The following is a 17,842-nucleotide window of genomic DNA, read 5'->3' as shown; positions in this document are numbered from 1 at the left end:
GGGTGTCAGGGTCTCTCACTGTGACCTCAGCAAAGGGCCAATGGCAGCTGCCAGCTCAGGCTCAGCAGGGCAGGTTATCTTCCTTGCACAGCGAGTCAGACAAGAAAATCCTATTGGGAGTTGTAGTTTGTTTCCTTTCACCAGGCTGGCTGCGCTCGCTGCTCTTCAGACTCCACCCACCAGGTGCAGGGAGCTTGAGCACACAGCCACAGAGTACAACTCCCAGAAATAACAGCAGCGGACATCACTGACGTCAGCTAGCCCCGACCTTCTCCGAGTCCACTAGGGAGAAAATAAATAAACCATGGTAAGCAGTGCGGCTTACCAGGAAATGTATCAGTATCCTGGTGGACCAGTCCTGCGGGCCAATTGAAACCACTCCATGGGCCGTAAATGGCCCACGGGCTGGTACTTTGAGACCATGGGGGCACATATATGCATTTGTCTTTGTGCTGGGAGCTCGCCGCACAGCACAGAGACCAGGGTCTCACCAAGAGCCGTACTAACAATTGGGACCCGGAACACCCAGTTTTGGGTCACCTCATTGGCTACTCAAGCCTCTCCTATGTTTCTCTGTGAATAGAGACAGACACACACACACACACACACACACACACACACTAGATAAAGGTTTGATCTAGGTCAGTGCCAGGGTTAGTGTTTGGGTCAAGTAAGGGTCAGTTTATTTTGGGCTAATTTTGAAATTAGTATCAGTTAGTCTAGCTGCTTTTTAGGTAGGACAAAAACCAAAAAAAAAATCGCACTATTGTTTCTGGGCTGTATTATGGGTACAAACAACAAATCGCACACATGTGGTAGCGCTGCCATTGTCAGGAGCAGGAGAATTTTGGGTTGTTCTTTGGTGGTAAGTTATGGTAGTAGCAAGAAATATGGCCAAATAAGAAAAAACAGAAACACAACATTACCTGATTAGACAGACAATTTCCCCATCCAATCATTTGATGGTACTATTGTATTCAACAGTGCGGAGACTGCCTCCGTCAGATTACACAAATCACTATTTTCAGCTTTAGCCGGCAGTGCCAACTGAATGGCAAAAATCTGACAGGTACAGAAGTCGCATTGGTAGATGGACTTCCATACAACCATCCTGCCCATACATGGATCAAAATCTGGCTGGTGAACCAGCCAAATTTTAACCCATGTATGGCTAGTTTCAGTGTCAAGAGTCAGGAGAGCAGAATATGCCTCTGCTGCCTATAAAATATTACTGGAAGATGAGGGCAGGCCCCCTAGTTACAACACCTTCCAATCCTCCCAACACCCATCAATCCCCCAGTCACGGACTACTTGCTAGTTAAATGCTATCCACACCACCAAGTTCTCACCTTCAGTCATCATATGGGGGAAGAACTGAGATCAGTGGCGTTTGATCACTCAGTTCTCACAGAAGAACTGGTGAGGGATCGATGCTGCATCCACCTAGGCGATTATAAAAAGGTTTATTTAAATCCTGAACTTCTTTAAATGGATAAAATATAGGGTAATATGCATATATTGCAGTGGTGTACTGAATTTTTTTTTTTTTAAAGCCACCAACACATTTGAGGGAGCAGAAATTCCAACACGTTGCACGTTATGGAGGAGCGGCTGGTTTGATAGTTTCCCCCTGCACTCTGAAGGCTTCTAGAACATCAAGAGCAATAAAGTCAAAGGAGTACGAGTAACCAACATATCTGCACGCAGCACAAGAGTGAACATTAAAGTCCACACACTGCATACAGCAGCCTCTTTTCCATCAACCACCCGTAGTTTCGATGGAAAGCGGTCCGTTTTTTTCACTAATCCTCGGGATGCTGCCTCGTGGCTGGAGTCACTGCCATCTGAGATGAAGTGGTTTCACCTTCTCTCTGATGATCTGACGGTGGATTCCATTCACCTGTTGGTTGTGACTCTAGGAGCCGTAGACTGAGTTACATGCCAGCTCAGAGTCCCTTGTTAGCCCTGGGGGGTTGGCACTGTTCCCTGAGGCACAGTGGGATACATGTTCTTATTTGTTTTCCATTGGTATATGCTATGTTACGCTGATGTTATATTTCTGCTGTGGTAAGTGACTGACCCCATGTTTTCCTCGGGGAGATGCCTCACCACGGCTGCTCTCCTAAAATATTGCAGGCCTTTATGCAACAGACTTAAGTTTTTTTTGCCCCTGGTTAGCCCAGGTGAACTGCACTTATGTACCAAGTTTGACTGGTTTTATTGTTTTTAATTTTTTCCTAATGCTAGATAGAACTAGCATCTCCTGCTGTGAATGTTGCTGCGTGATCCCTTTCAACCGGGGTAGTGGTCCCCCTCTGAGTCTGGAGGGGTGACTGACTGTCCCCTCCCGAATGGCAAACGCCTCCCAGATTTAGCTACCTTGAAGGGACTGGGGGAAATATGCACGATTCCAGTTTGGAGGATCCGGGGGGGGGGGGGGGGGGGTGTTGGGGGGAGAATGTCTGAGGACTGAACACAGCAGTTAAGCGCTCCCTTGTATTCACATACTTTAAAAAAAATATACTCCACAAATTTGTTTTCCAGGAGACTCATCTTGTGGGCTCCTGAATCCTTGGTCTTAAAAAGGCCTGGGTGAGCAGTCACCATCATGCTACCTACTATAGCTATTCTATGGGAGTGAGCATACTGGTCCACAGATCCCTCCCTTGCCAACTCCAACGGGTCAGGATAGATCCGGGTGGAACATACATAATTATGCATACATGCCAATATCGTCACTACAGAATAGGTTTTGGTTGAACTGTACCTACCGCCACCCGGTGATATTTCCCTCCTGTATGATATTATGCAGCATGCCATACAATATGGGATGAAGAATGTCCTCTTGCTTTGGCTCCATGTCCGACACTAGACAGGCTCCAGACGGTTAGAAGGTCACCAGATCTTACAGTGGGCTACCACCTTTGAGTTAACAGACGCTATAATCCCTCAGATAGTGTACACATGCCATTTGTCTACATTTCGAACCCTCTCCCGCATAGACCTGGTGTTCATCACCAGTGCACTGCTGCAGTGGGTGTCGAGGGTATAGATCCTTTCCAGATCATTCCCCCTCATAACTATGCTACTGGGGCCTCCCGCTGGATGAAAATTATGGAGACTGTCTGGGCACTGGTTAGCAGACCCGAAAGTTCAGGAGGACATGCCAAAGGCATTATGTAACTATTGGTTGGAAAATGCAGATACAGCTGAATCTCTGGTGGTTTGGGATGCTTTTAAAAAGGGTGGCTGAGAGGGGAATACATCTCCCGCATTGCTAACAGCCAGAAGCAGTCTGTGCGATCACTAGAAGAACTAGAGAGAAGAAAAAGGAGGCTAGTTACGTTACTGCTCCAACTTCCCTCAACTATGGGTCATGGCGATATGCTCTCAGGGCGGTGGAACTACAAAGAATAGATATGACTAAGAAATCAATGCTCAGTACGGCCCAATGGGTCTTTAAATATGGGGACAAAAATGGGAAAAATGTTGGCATGGTTGTCCCGAGGGCAACTTTCAAGTACCCATATTGTGAGAATCCGGGATGAGATTCAAGAGATAACATTGAGGGAGTTCAGACTCCCATGGCCCAACTGCAACCTGGTAAAATTCCAGGGGCGGATGGAATCCCAGTTGAATTTTATTTTACCTACAGGAACTCCTTGCCCCTAGGCTCACCAAATGGTTTGCCCAGTTCTCCCAAGTAGGTTCCATACCAGATTCTATGTCAGAGGCAACGTGGGTTCCACTCCACGTTTGAAAAGATCCACCCTGTGTGGTGTGAGGGGGTGGCGTTGCCTAGTTTCCAGGTATACTATTGGGCGGCCATATTGGTCCGCTGGTGGTTTGTCCGTTCAAGGGCCAACGCAGTTGTGTGCCTGGAGGCGGCTGTACTGGGCTCTCAACGATTTGGGGAACCTGGTGTACCAGGGTCCTGGGGCCAATGCCGACCTACCGCATCCGACCAGGACAACTCTTAGAGTATGGGTGGTCGCTAGGAAGAGGTTTCAGGCAGAATTCCTGGTCACCCTTTCAACCGCCATGGGGTGATCCTAATCTCCCACACTTCTGGTCCATCCCGGAATGTATAAGATGCCAGCTGGAAATTGGCACATATTACCACATGTTCTGGAGCTGTCCCAAGGTGGCACGGTTCTGGGCAGCAGTTTTTGAAACTACTAACAAGCGCCTCCAGTTGTCTTTGGCACTGTCTCCAGAGCTGGCTCTGCTCAGTATACAGGAGGATGATCAGAGGCCCTGCTACACCAAACTCCTGATTTCTTATCTTAAGTAGATTGGCTTTCTTAGCATAATACATAAGTGGAACTCTCCCTCTCCTCCAACAGTGACTTTTTGGGAGAACTCCATCAATAGTGCCTTACCACTATATAAAAAGGACTTGCCTAAACGGGAAATGTCCCAAAAAGTTTGATGGCACCTGGTTACCGTGGACGGTGCGAGTGGCCCAATAACAACAATATATGAATATGGGTTGCACCCCCCCCCCCTTCTCTTCCTCCCCTTCTCTTCCTCCCCCCTCACCATTAACGCTTTCGAGGTGGTTCAATATCGCTGACGTTGAACAAATTGTTGGCACCGCCTATCAAAATTTTTGCTGCCTTCATAACAAATAAAGCTCATAAACTGATTATACTCTTTGCTTAACTGTACACACCCTGTATACACAAACCGGTATTGATCTGTAACAGCTACCATCAGCTTAACTGTTGTACCATATTTGTCTTTTCAATAAACTGAAATTTTTGACCAAAAAAAAAAAAAAAAAAAAAAAAAGGAAAAAAAAAGTCTTCCCGCGCCGAAATGACAGATCTGGAGACAGCTTTCTTCTGGGTTTGTGGACTAAGGCTCTGTGACTGGCTGGAACCACAATGACGTCACTCTCGGGCATGTGCGCGGGAGCAGGCGGTCATGGTATGGAGCTCTGAAGAAACCGCACGGGTGGTCATTCCTTCAGCGCGCATGTGCCAGTAATGTCACTGGCTGCATGTACAGTAAATGTCTCCTAAACGGTGCACGTTTAAGAGATTTACATTACCCAACATACAAAATGTATGGCTCAAGTCGCACCGCAAAGACATGGCATGACATGTGATGTGCACAGGAATGCGGTGAGATTCTTGTGCAAATCACATGCGGTGTCAGCACCACACAAGTGTGAACAGCAGCAGCTTAATCACTTAAAGACTGCCCACTGCATATATACTGCGGCAGGGAGGCTCTATTGTGCGAGACGACGTACCAGTACGTCGTTTCATGCAATAGTGTGGGTGCGCACTCGCTGCACGGAGGAGCCAATGCATGAGCCTGGCGGACCTGATGTCCACCAGGCCACCCGCAATCGTGGTACAAAAAGGCAGAAAGGAGATCTGCCTATGTAAACAAGGCAGATCCCAGTTTTGACGGGACAACAGTGAGATCGCTTTCCTAATCACTAGGAACAGCAGATCTCGGTGTTCCTGTCAGCACTTCCCCCACAGTAAGAAAAACAAGGAACACATTTAACCCTTTGATAGCCCTGTCACCCCCTTCCCTGCTAGGGTAATTTATACAGTAATCAGTGCATTTTTTTAAGCACTGATTACTCTATTGGTGTTACTGGTTCCCAAAAAGCATCACTTAAGGTCAGATTTATCCATCTCCACACACAGTATCTCACAAAAGTGAGTACACCACTCACACTTTTGGCAATATTTTATTATATCTTTTCATGTGACAATACTGAAGAAATGACACTTTGCTACAATGTAAAGTAGTGAGTGTACAGCTTGTATAACACTGTAAATTTGCTGTTCCCTCAAAATAACTCAACACAGCCATTAATGTCTAATCCACTGGCAATAAAAAGTGAGTACACCCCTAAGTAAAAATGTCCAAATTGGGCCCAATTTGCCATTTTCCCTCCCCGGTGTCATGTGACTTGTTAGTGTTACAAGGTCTCAGGTGTGAATGGGGAGCAGGTGTGTTAAATTTGGTGTTATCGCTCTCACTCCCTCATAATGGTCACTGAAAGTTTAACATTGCGCCTCATGGCAAAGAACTCTGAGGATCTGAAAAAAATAATTGTTGCTCTACATAAAGATGGCTTGGGTTATAAGAAGATTGCCACGACCCTGAAACTGAGCTGCAGCATGGTGGCCAAGACCATACAGCGATTTAACAAGACAGGTTCCACTCAGAAGAGGCCTCGTCATGGTCGACCAAAGAAGCTGAGTACACGTGCTCAGCGTCATATCCAGAGTTTGGAGGTTGTCTTTGGGAAATGAACACATGAGTGTTGCCAGCATTGCTGCAGAGGTTGAAGTGGGGGGGGGGCCCTCAGCCTGTCAGTGCTCAGACCATACGCCGCACACTGCATCAAATTGGTCTGCATGGCTGTTGTCCCAGAAGGAAGCCTCTTCTAAAGATGATGCACAAGAAAGCCCGCAAACAGTTTGCTGAAGACAAGCAAACCAAGGACATGGATTACTAGAACCATGTCCTGTGGTCTGATGAGACCAAGATAAACATATTTGGTTCAGATGGTGTCAAGCGTGTGTGACAGCAACCAGGTGAAGAGTACAAAGACAAGTGTGTCTTGACTACTGTCAAGCATGGTGGTGGGAGTGGCATGGTCTGGGGCTGCATGAGTGCTGCTGGCACTGGGGAGCAACAGTTCATTGAGGGAACCATGAATGCCAACATGTACTGTGACATACTGAAGAAGAGCATGATCCCCTCCCTTTGGCAACTAGGCTGCAGGGCAGTACTCCAACATGCTAATGACCCCAAACACACCTCCAAGACGACCACTGCCTTGCTAAAGAAGCTGAAGGGAAAGGTGATGGACTGGCCAAACATGTCTCCAGACCTAAACCCTATTGAGTATCTGTCGGGCATCCTTAAACGGAAGGTGGAGGAGCTCAAGGCCTCTAACATCCACCAGCTCCGTGATGTCATCATGGAGGAGTGGAAGACTCCAGGGGCAACCTATGAAGCTCTGGTGAACTCCATGCCCAAGAGGGTTAAAGCAGTGCTGCAAAATAATGGTGGCCACACAAAATATTGACACTTTGGACATTTTCACTTAGGGGTGTACTCACTTTTGTTGCCAGCGGTTTAGACATTAATGGCTGTGTGTTGAGTTATTTTGAGGGGACAGCAAATTTACACTGTTATACAAGCTGTACACTCACTACTTCACATTGTAGCAAAGTGTAATTTCTTCAGTGTTGTCACATGAAAAGATATAAAAAAAAAAAAATTTACAAAAACGTGAGGGGTGTACTAAAGATCGATATTTGAATATATCTATATATATCTATATCTTATAATATAAGATACACTTGTTTGGATTTCTTTTTACCAAATATATGTAGACTACATATTGGTCGAAATTGATGAACAAATTTGTTATTTTACTTTTTTGGATATGTATAACAGAAATTAAAAAATGTTTTTTCAAAATTTGTGTTCTTTTTTTGGCTTATACCACAGAGAATAAAAACTGCAGAGGTGATCAAATACCACCAAAAGAAAGCTCTATTTGTGGGAAAATAAAAATATTTATTTATTTGGATACAGCATCGCACGCCTGTGCAATTGTCAGTTAAAGCAACAGTGCCGTATCGCAAAAAATGGCCTGGTCTTTAAGGGGGTAAATTCTTCTGGGGCTGAAGTGGTTAAAAAGTCTTAATACATTCAGTTGAACAAGGTTAGTACGCACAGCTGCTCCAGTCTTGGTAAATCCCCCCCAATTATGTCAGATAACAAGTAACAAAGTTCGAAGTATTAGTATTGTAGCGGTGTGCCCCTTTACTAACAGCTTGCAGCTTCTCCTGAAAAACCAGCCATTGCGGGGAGCCCTTCCCCAATTGATATCAGAGTGCTCCAGTACCAGTGGGGTGGCCCTTTGTCCTTAGACTCCTCCAGCTCTTCACCTGTGTTACCAGAGCTGGGTTCTGAATCATTTTACTTAAGTAGCGATTCTCAGCTAAACACTCTGCTATGCTATGCAGTCACGCTAGGCGAGCCACAGACATTGCTGTGAAGAGTCCATGTGTGTGAGCAACTTTCCTGATCCATTTTGTATTACCCTGCACGATATAAATGCACTTTTCCACCCTGACCTGGTTGTGCATTATGGATTCTAACTTTGTACCCATTTATTAAACTTAGTTACACCCCCCCCCCCCGCCCCCGCCCCCGCCCCCCCCATCTGATCCTTCCACAGATTATCTATTCTGTTATATTACACTGGAGCTCAACAGCAATGATATGAATGCCGCATGCGAGCTCATTCATGTCTGTGTACAGCACTGTTGGCACTTTTAGCTACTGATATATAATGTTTGTCTTCATCCTAATAAACATTATGATTCAGCAAATTCCTAACATGGCCTGGATTTACATAGCTAGAAATACAAATCAGGAAGTTTAGTGGGGGAAAAAAAAAAAAAGGGGGAGGGAAGGACTATGCACTGTGGTGGGCTGTGACAATCTTCACTTCTGTTTGCATACTTGAAGTAACTTTGAATCCATGTTAGGGATACAACTGGCAGGGTTCCACAGCACGCCATTCAACAGTTTGCATGAAGATTAAAATAGTATTACCAGATGACCCCCCCCCCCCCTTCCTCCAGCTACATGCTGCACCCCCAGATGACCCCCCCTTCCTCCAGCTACATGCTGCACCCCCAGATGACTCCCCCCTTCCTCCAGCTACTTGCTGCACCCCCAGATGACTCCCCCCTTCCTCCAGCTACTTGCTGCACCCCCAGATGACTCCCCCCTTCCTCCAGCTACTTGCTGCACCCCCAGATGACTCCCCCCTTCCTCCAGCTACTTGCTGCACCCCCAGATGACTCCCCCCTTCCTCCGGCTACATGCTGCACCCCCAGATGACTCCCCCCTTCCTCCAGCTACTTGCTGCACCCCCAGATGACTCCCCCCTTCCTCCGGCTACATGCTGCACCCCCAGATGACTCCCCCCTTCCTCCGGCTACTTGCTGCACCCCCAGATGACTCCCCCCTTCCTCCGGCTACTTGCTGCACCCCCAGATGACTACCCCCTTCCTCCGGCTACTTGCTGCACCCCCAGATGACTCCCCCCTTCCTCCGGCTACTTGCTGCACCCCCAGATGACTCCCCCCTTCCTCCGGCTACTTGCTGCACCCCCAGATGACTCCCCCCTTCCTCCGGCTACTTGCTGCACCCCCAGATGACTCCCCCCTTCCTCCGGCTACTTGCTGCACCCCCAGATGACTCCCCCCTTCCTCCGGCTACTTGCTGCACCCCCAGATGACTCCCCCCTTCCTCCGGCTACTTGCTGCACCCCCAGATGACTCCCCCCTTCCTCCGGCTACTTGCTGCACCCCCAGATGACCCCCCCTTCCTCCAGCTACATGCTGCACCCCCAGATGACTCCCCCCTTCCTCCGGCTACATGCTGCACCCCCAGATGACTCCCCCCTTCCTCCGGCTACATGCTGCACCCCCAGATGACCCCCCCTTCCTCCAGCTACTTGCTGCACCCCCAGATGACCCCCCTTCCTCCAGCTACTTGCTGCACCCCAGATGACCCCCCTTCCTCCAGCTACTTGCTGCACCCCCAGATGACCCCCCTTTCCTCCAGCTACTTGCTGCACCCCCAGATGACTCCCCCCTTCCTCCAGCTACATGCTGCACCCCCAGATGACCCCCCCCTTCCTCCAGCTACATGCTGCACCCCCAGATGACCCCCCTTTCCTCCAGCTACTTGCTGCACCCCCAGATGACCCCCCCTTCCTCCAGCTACATGCTGCACCCCCAGATGACTCCCCCCTTCCTCCGGCTACATGCTGCACCCCCAGATGACTCCCCCCTTCCTCCGGCTACATGCTGCACCCCCAGATGACCCCCCCTTCCTCCAGCTACTTGCTGCACCCCCAGATGACCCCCCTTCCTCCAGCTACTTGCTGCACCCCCAGATGACCCCCCTTCCTCCAGCTACTTGCTGCACCCCCAGATGACCCCCCTTTCCTCCAGCTACTTGCTGCACCCCCAGATGACTCCCCCCTTCCTCCAGCTACATGCTGCACCCCCAGATGACCCCCCCCTTCCTCCAGCTACATGCTGCACCCCCAGATGACCCCCCTTTCCTCCAGCTACTTGCTGCACCCCCAGATGACTCCCCCCTTCCTCCAGCTACATGCTGCACCCCCAGATGACCCCCCCCTTCCTCCAGCTACATGCTGCACCCCCAGATGACCCCCCTTTCCTCCAGCTACTTGCTGCACCCCCAGATGACTCCCCCCTTCCTCCAGCTACATGCTGCACCCCCAGATGACCCCCCCCTTCCTCCAGCTACATGCTGCACCCCCAGATGACCCCCCTTCCTCCAGCTACTTGCTGCACCCCCAGATGACCCCCCTTCCTCCAGCTACTTGCTGCACCCCCAGATGACCCCCCTTTCCTCCAGCTACTTGCTGCACCCCCAGATGACTCCCCCCTTCCTCCAGCTACATGCTGCACCCCCAGATGACCCCCCCCTTCCTCCAGCTACATGCTGCACCCCCAGATGACCCCCCCCTTCCTCCAGCTACATGCTGCACCCCCAGATGACCCCCCTTTCCTCCAGCTACTTGCTGCACCCCCAGATGACCCCCCTTTCCTCCAGCTACTTGCTGCACCCCCAGATGACTCCCCCCTTCCTCCACCTACTTGCTGCACCCCCAGATGACTCCCCCCTTCCTCCAGCTACTTGCTGCACCCTAAGATGATCAGATCGGGGTCTCACAGAGATTTAGGACCAGGATCACTTTAACAATACCATGGCCCGCAGGCCAGCTGCAGGACGAGCATAGAGTGAAATGACTTTTGTCATACATAGATATAGATTACCTGGTTAAAGTGCACGTCTGGTTTAGGGTTGGGTGCAGGAATGGCAGCTGCAGAGAACCTTGTGATCTGTGTGCCCAGAGGGACAGAGGAGACCCTGGAGCAGAGGTTACCTAGGGCAGCCCGGAGCATGGTGACAACGCAGAATCCCGATGAGTCCGTCCACACACACAGCGATCCACCCAACAACTTCTATACACAGGGAGGAACTTCTATACTCTGCCACTGGTTTTCTAAGGCAGGAAGCCCCGCCCACCTGCCACTCTGCTGGGAAGAACGAGGTGCTGACCAATCCAAATGAAGACAGGCCTCCCGATCCACCAACCAGATAGAGAGGATTAGGATCCCCCTCCCTGCGTCATCACAGAGAGAGAGTGAGCTGATCTGCGGGCTGTCAGCTTCTGCTAACCTCTGAGCTTTTAACAAGCTTGGCGGAGATCTTGTATAAAGCTCTATTAATGAGAAGACATTAGTGTGTGAGTGTTATACTGAGCGATAAGTGAGAGGTCTTCCTTCACAATGGGCTATAATAATAGGGGTGTTATACCCACAGTCTGCAGAGCTTACAGATCTGTCTCCTATTATTTCTGGGGCATGATTCTATTATCTGTATATTGGGCCAGGATGTATTCCTAGACAATATAAAGAAGTTCTACACACCCAGTTCTCATCACATTTACAGTGTTCTAGGTTTAGGTTTTCCAAAGCCAGATTCTATAACTAAGGGCTCATTCACAGCAGCCCTTGCCGCCCATCTAAAAAGCAATCTGTGATGGATTGCTTTTTAGAGGGCAAGTGAGATGAAAGATGTCCTATCCCTTCTCCCACGCTGGTACCTCTTTCATGTTGCGCCCATAATGTGATGGACGTCAAATAGCACTCAAAATTTGAGCTGTGCCACTAAGCCTCCGTTCACATTGGAGCGACGTGTCATGCGATTTGACAGGTAAAATTGCATGACAAGTCACAGCCTATTGCCTGCAATCGCTCTGTTCAAATCGGTGTGCCGCCAACTTTGTTGTGCTGCACCAATTTGAAAAAGTAGTACTTTTTTCCTGCACTACTTTTAGCGATTTTGGGTGCGACTTGCATAGACATCTGTGCATGAAGCCACACAGATGTCTTCCAAGTCGCACTGACATGCGGCTTTAAAATCGTGCGATTTCAGATGAAGTCGCACGATTTCAAAGCCCCAGTCAATGTGAACGGGAGCTAAACGGCAGTGTGCAACGAGGGAGCGGGGTTATGCATTCCCCGCACTGGCTACAGGCAGCTGGCAGATGAGGCAAACTAAAACTTCCAAACTGCACCTGGTAGAAGAGAGGGCACAGTATTAGGGAATGGAAAAGAGGTACTTTAACCCCTTTGTGTATCTTTCTCTCCGTTAATAGAAAAAAAAAACATGGGTGGGCTGCACAGTGACTGATCAATCAGAGGCGAGTTCCAGGTCCCCATTGTTGGTGAGATTCTGGGCTCTGTGCTGGGAGCGAGCTGCCTCCCCCTCATCCCCCATCCTGGCACCCTTAGGCGGCTGCCTAAGCAGCCTTATGCTGGCCCTGGTTAACCCTGAAAAACCCACACCGCAACATACACTGCTTAGGTTGCAGGATAGATGGAGCAAAGCTGAGTGTGACATGATGTATGATATTTGCTGCAGCACCTGTACAACCCCGTTTGGCCTCTGTTGCAGCATAAAGTGACAATAAACTCTTGTTATAAATTCCTTTGAGGACTTTTAAGTGTAGAATTCCATGCAAACCCTAAGTGCCCGCTCACACTACAGCAACTTGGGATCAGACTTGTCAGACCTCAAGTTGCCCCGAGTCACGGGACATAAGAAATTCCAATGAAGTGAATGAGAGCCATCTTAATGTACATTACTGAAGTTGCTCCGACTTCAGAAAAGGTTCCTGTACTACTTCAAGGCGACTTCTAGGAAACTTGTACCCACAGATTTCAATGGAAGTTGCCTCCAAGTCGGATCTTCATCTATATTGAAGCGACTTTACAGGAAAAGAAATGAGTTTACCCAGGCAAACCCCTCCCATCCCAGAGAGCTGATTATTCTGTGATTGGCCAAAGCCAAAGTCACCTGTCCTGGAGGCAACTTTAGACGCATTGTAAGTTGCTTAAAGTCGCACTGAAGTCGCCTCCAAATCGCCTTGCAAAGTCACGCTATAAGTCAGGTTGCCCCTGTGTGAACCAAGCCTAATTACTCTTAAAGTCCAACTCTGGGCAAATTAATTTTTTTCCCCCATACAGTGGGGCTATGCCCACACTGCATGGATTAACTGCTCATTATGTCTAGGGGTGAGCACAAAGCCTATACTCACCCGATCTTTCATTTTCTTTTCCATAGTCCCACTGTATGTAGGAATTTATTATTTTTTATTATTTATTTCAGGTACTTCTATAGCGCCGTCAATTTACGCAGCGCTTTACATATATATTTGTATGGCCCTGGGATTTAGTCAGGGAGCTCCTCACAAATTTACTTGCCAAGAGTAGTTATCTTGGTCGATTGATAGAGATCTATTGGTTTGTCCCTAAGTTTGGCCTTGTTGCACTTTTCTCTTCTACCACTAGGTGGCCAGGAACTTGGTGATACTAGATATGAGGAGGGCAACCCTAGGTCAGGTTATGGGTATATGGGGTATCTCAGCCAATGGGCAGGGGTTTTCTTGAATCCCTTGGCCTGAAGGGAGAACCTATATATTCGGGAGAGGTCAGGTGATCTGTGCTCTGTGCCACCCAGACTGCTGTCTGGGTAGACGCGTGTTGTCTGCCCCGGGCTGCTAGGCTGGAGATTGGGCCCTATCCCAGGGGCATCTGGCTGCCAGGCTGTGTGAGGGCCTACCCAGAAGTAAGATGGCAGCGCAGGGTTGGGACTGCGGCTTGCATCCAACCAAAAGTGACGGTTCTGTCGGCCGGAGAACCTGTCAGTGGTCGGAGGTAGAGGGGAAGCTGTCACCACTAAGGGAACAATCGCCTTTACCAGGGACCACAGTGAGTAACTGAAGCAAGTACCAGAATAATATTCTCACCGAAGGACACGGTGGAAAATCAGGAAACTTCAGGTGGTGATCAAGTCATGGACTAGGGATGAGCCCGATGTTCGAGTCGAACGCAAGTTCGACTTGAACATCGGGTGTTTGCGGCAAATTCGAAAGCCGCTGGAATACCGTTAAAGTCTATTGGACACGAACATGAAAAATCAAAAGTGCTAATTTTAAAGGCTTATATGCAAGTTATTGTCATAAAAAGTGTTTGGGGACCCGGGTCCTCCCCCAGGGGAGATGAATCAATGCAAATTTTTTTTTTTTTAAATGGCCGTTTTTTTGGGAGCAGTGATTTTAATAATGCTTAAAGTGAAACAATTAAAATGAAATATTCCTTTAAATATCGTTTCTGGGGGGTGTCTATAGTATGCCTGCAAAGTGGCACATTTTTCCTGTGTTTAGAAAAGTACCGCATCAAAATGACATTTCTAAAGGAAAAACTGTCATTTAAAACTGATTGCGGCTGTAATGAATTGTCGGGTCTCGGCAATATAGATAAAACTCATTGAAAAAAAGAGCATGGGGTCCCCCCCAGTCCATTACCAGGCCCTTTGGGTCTGGTATAAATATTAAGGGGAATCCCGAACCAAAATTAAAAAAAAAATTGTGTGTGGGTCCCCCTAAAATCCATACCAGGCCCTTCAGGTCTGATATGAAAATTAAGAGGAACCCTGCACCAAATTTGAAAAAAATGGCGTAGGGGTCCCCCCCAAAATCCATACCAGACCTGATTTTAAGGGGAACCCTGCGCCAAAATTTTTTCAAAAATGGCGTAGGGGTCCCCCCAAAATCCATACCAGACCTTTATCCGAGCACGCAACCTGGCAGGCCGCAGGAAAAGAGGGGGGGATGAGAGAGCAACCCCCTCCTGAACCGTACCAGGCCACATGCCCTCAACATGGGGAGGGTGCTTTGGGGTCTGACCCCAAAGCACCTTGTCCCCATGTTGATGGGGACAAGGGCCTCATCCCCACAACCCTTTAACCCGGTGGTTGTGGGGGTATGCGGGCGAGGGGGCTTATCGGAATCTGGAAGCCCCCTTTAACAAGGGGGCCCCCAGATCCCGGCCTCCCCCCCGTGTGAATTGTAATGTAACCCCTACCATTTCACAAAAAAGTGTCAAAAATGGTAAAAAAGACAAGACACAAGTCCTTTATTAAAAAATAAAAAAATACAATTTTCCCCTAATGTAAGTTCACACCGGCCGGCGGACAAAAAAAAAGGCGTGACCGTTCCGCCTCCATGGGAGGCTCCCGCCGACTGACGCGTCTTCTCTGTGACAGTTCTTATATAACTGAGGGTGGGGCCACATGAAGGCATTACATGTCTGACAAAGGGGTCCTGCGTGGCTTTGAAATGTTGCACCATGTCTTTTGTGATGTGATCATTCTTCAATAAAAAATGTGGATGTTCGTGGTCAATCCGTGGTGGACAATCCAAAGTTGCACGATTTAGAGTGCGACTGAGTGCAGTTTTGATCCAACCTTACACTTTCTGGATCAACGTTGCATCAAAGCATTGCAGGTACCTTTTCAAAGTCGCAGATTTTCAAAGTCGCATAGATGGGAACGGGTGCCATTGAAATCAGTGGGCTGTGACTTGTCATGCAACTTTATGTGTCCAAAGTCACATGACAAGTCATACTAGTGAAAACGGAGCTTTAGTGTGGTTGCCTGTACTATGATCATTGTAGACTGTGAGCCGAGACCCCAGAGCACTTCCAGCTACACTGACAGATCCCCCACTGTGTCCAGCTCCCTTCTCCTGTGCTAGTCTTCATTCGAAGCCCAGCACAGCTATACTGTATATGTGCACTGCAACTCCCACCCCCGTGTGAATGGGGCTTTTTTATTTCTTAATTTTCTCATGAATTAGGATGTACAATGAGAAGGCTGGACAGGGACCTATGATCAGCTCCTCCCATCCTGTATACACCCACTGGCTACACAGGAACAGTGTCCCTCCCTGGAAGTGATGTCACTAGCTTTCAGTAACCACACCCACTGGCTGATCTTAGACTCAAAAGGAAGTCGAAGTCGAATCAAGTCATGTGATGGCAAAGCATACTGCAAAATAAAGGTAGAAAAACTGAGATTTTTTTCATTTTGAGGCATAAGGCTGAACTTAGCTCACATTAATGATTGCTGGGGAGAATTTCAGTGTTAGGGTGCACTTCCACTTTAAGCTAAAAAGTGCATGAATTTTGGTAGAAAGTAGAACTTTTTTTTTCATTTTGGATAGAGCAAGGGAAGGTTATAACCCGTCAGATTTTTTTTTCACCATCTGTGTCCCATTGCGGTGATTTACGCAATGATTTACCATAGCCAAACAGGAAGTTAGAGGAAATCCCTGCAAGTTAAGGGAATTCCTTGGGGACCCCCAGGTCACCAGAACTAGTGTCCCCATTGGAAGATTTCTCCTCTATTACATTTCTGGGGACAACCCAAAATTTGGGATTTTTTTTTTTACTTTCACTTTCAATGATAACAGTAAACAGGACAAATAGAAAGGGTGAATCTCCTTAACATGGGACACAGACAGCAATAAAAACTGACAAGTGTTCTAATCCCTCTCCACTCTTTCTAAAACTAAAAAAAAAAAAAAAAAAAAGGTTTTGCCTTTAGTTATACTTTAATGATTTACATGCCCGATCTGTAATGCTGTATACCACATAGGCAGTTTGGTTAAACACAAGATAAAAAAAACACATAAGCAAAGATTACCTCCAATGAATACTGCTTGTCAATAAATGAGTAAATCCAGAGATCTAGGCAGTTGAAATGATACACAATCTCATCTCTTTCTGTAGAAGTTCAGCTCGCTATGATTACACCTACCTATTGACCCGTCAATGTAATAGGAATCTTCCTAACTAGCAAGGAGGCCCCGGCATTGACAGCTCTGCGATCCACGTGGCAACTCCATCCCCTACCACTGCCATCTTCTCCGCGTCCTCTGGTTCTAGAACCTCCTCTCTCCGGCAGCCCATCGCATTAGCCAATGGTTAAATCAACGCCGGAAGGAAGGAGTGGGCCAAGTCAGTGCTTGCATAATAGAGCCTCTTATGCTTTGGGGATGTGTTAAACGTTTTCTTTCACCTAATATTAATATTTATCAATTAACAAATATTAACAAATGTAAGTCAAAAAAAGTCGCGCTGAAAACTAAAGTGACGAAAGGCAAATGCCTGAAAAATGATGTGAATGTGGAGATTGAATGTGGGTCATTGAGTGAAAGTGTCAAACACTATGAAAGAAATTAAAAATGCTCTTAAGTGAATAAAATATAAATGAGAATAATTGTGTATATGACAAAAAAACAGATATTGCATATCACAATCAGTAAACAATATGTACCTCTAGTGTCAATATGTACATTAATACAGCTTAACTGTAACCACAGAGCTAAACCATAATAGTGTAACAACATAAGAAACTGAAAAACTAAAGAAAGTCCGTGATTCAAAAACACAGTATTAAATAAAGTCCATCCATATTACATTGACATGCATAGATTAAAACTGATCTCCAGGTGCTCTGTGAGGTAATGTAACAGGATCTCGCTGTGATAGGATATAAGGTGCGTAGATAAACCTCCACCTCCAAGAAAAATTGCTGCCTCTTACCAGATGGAAATGGTCTCTAAATTACAGGAGACCCAGGAGGCAGATGGCTGTACCCCAGCCAGGGATCCTTAAGCAGGCACTCAGCGTACGGGACCTGGGACTCACTCCACACAGCCTCAGCATTTATGGAAATATTGCCATGTAAAAGATAAATTGCTCCACATAGTGTAAAATCCAGCGATTTATTGTATAAAAAATATAAAGGTTGCACTTACAAAAGCATCGTAAATTGCAGGCATGTAAAATAGAAAGCCGGCCGGCTCCAAGAAAACTCGTGTCCTACG

The 17,842-nt window shown here is 47.5% G+C and overlaps 1 protein-coding gene across 1 annotated transcript in view; it reads right to left on the bottom strand.

The window, feature by feature from the left end:
- ALDH2 (aldehyde dehydrogenase 2 family member) overlaps positions 1 to 11,136 on the bottom strand; it is a 71,374-nt gene extending 60,238 nt beyond the window's left edge. Inside the window, exon 1 of the mRNA XM_073626285.1 lies at positions 10,878 to 11,136. Coding sequence (XP_073482386.1) covers positions 10,878 to 11,006 — 129 coding nt within the window. The 5' untranslated portion in view covers positions 11,007 to 11,136. The remainder of the gene's footprint in view (positions 1 to 10,877) is intronic.
- Positions 11,137 to 17,842: the final 6,706 nt, after the last annotated feature.

Source organism: Aquarana catesbeiana, linkage group LG01, assembly GCF_042186555.1.
Source record: "Aquarana catesbeiana isolate 2022-GZ linkage group LG01, ASM4218655v1, whole genome shotgun sequence".
Lineage (NCBI taxonomy): Eukaryota > Metazoa > Chordata > Amphibia > Anura > Ranidae > Aquarana > Aquarana catesbeiana.
This window is presented reverse-complemented; position numbering and strand designations above follow the sequence as displayed.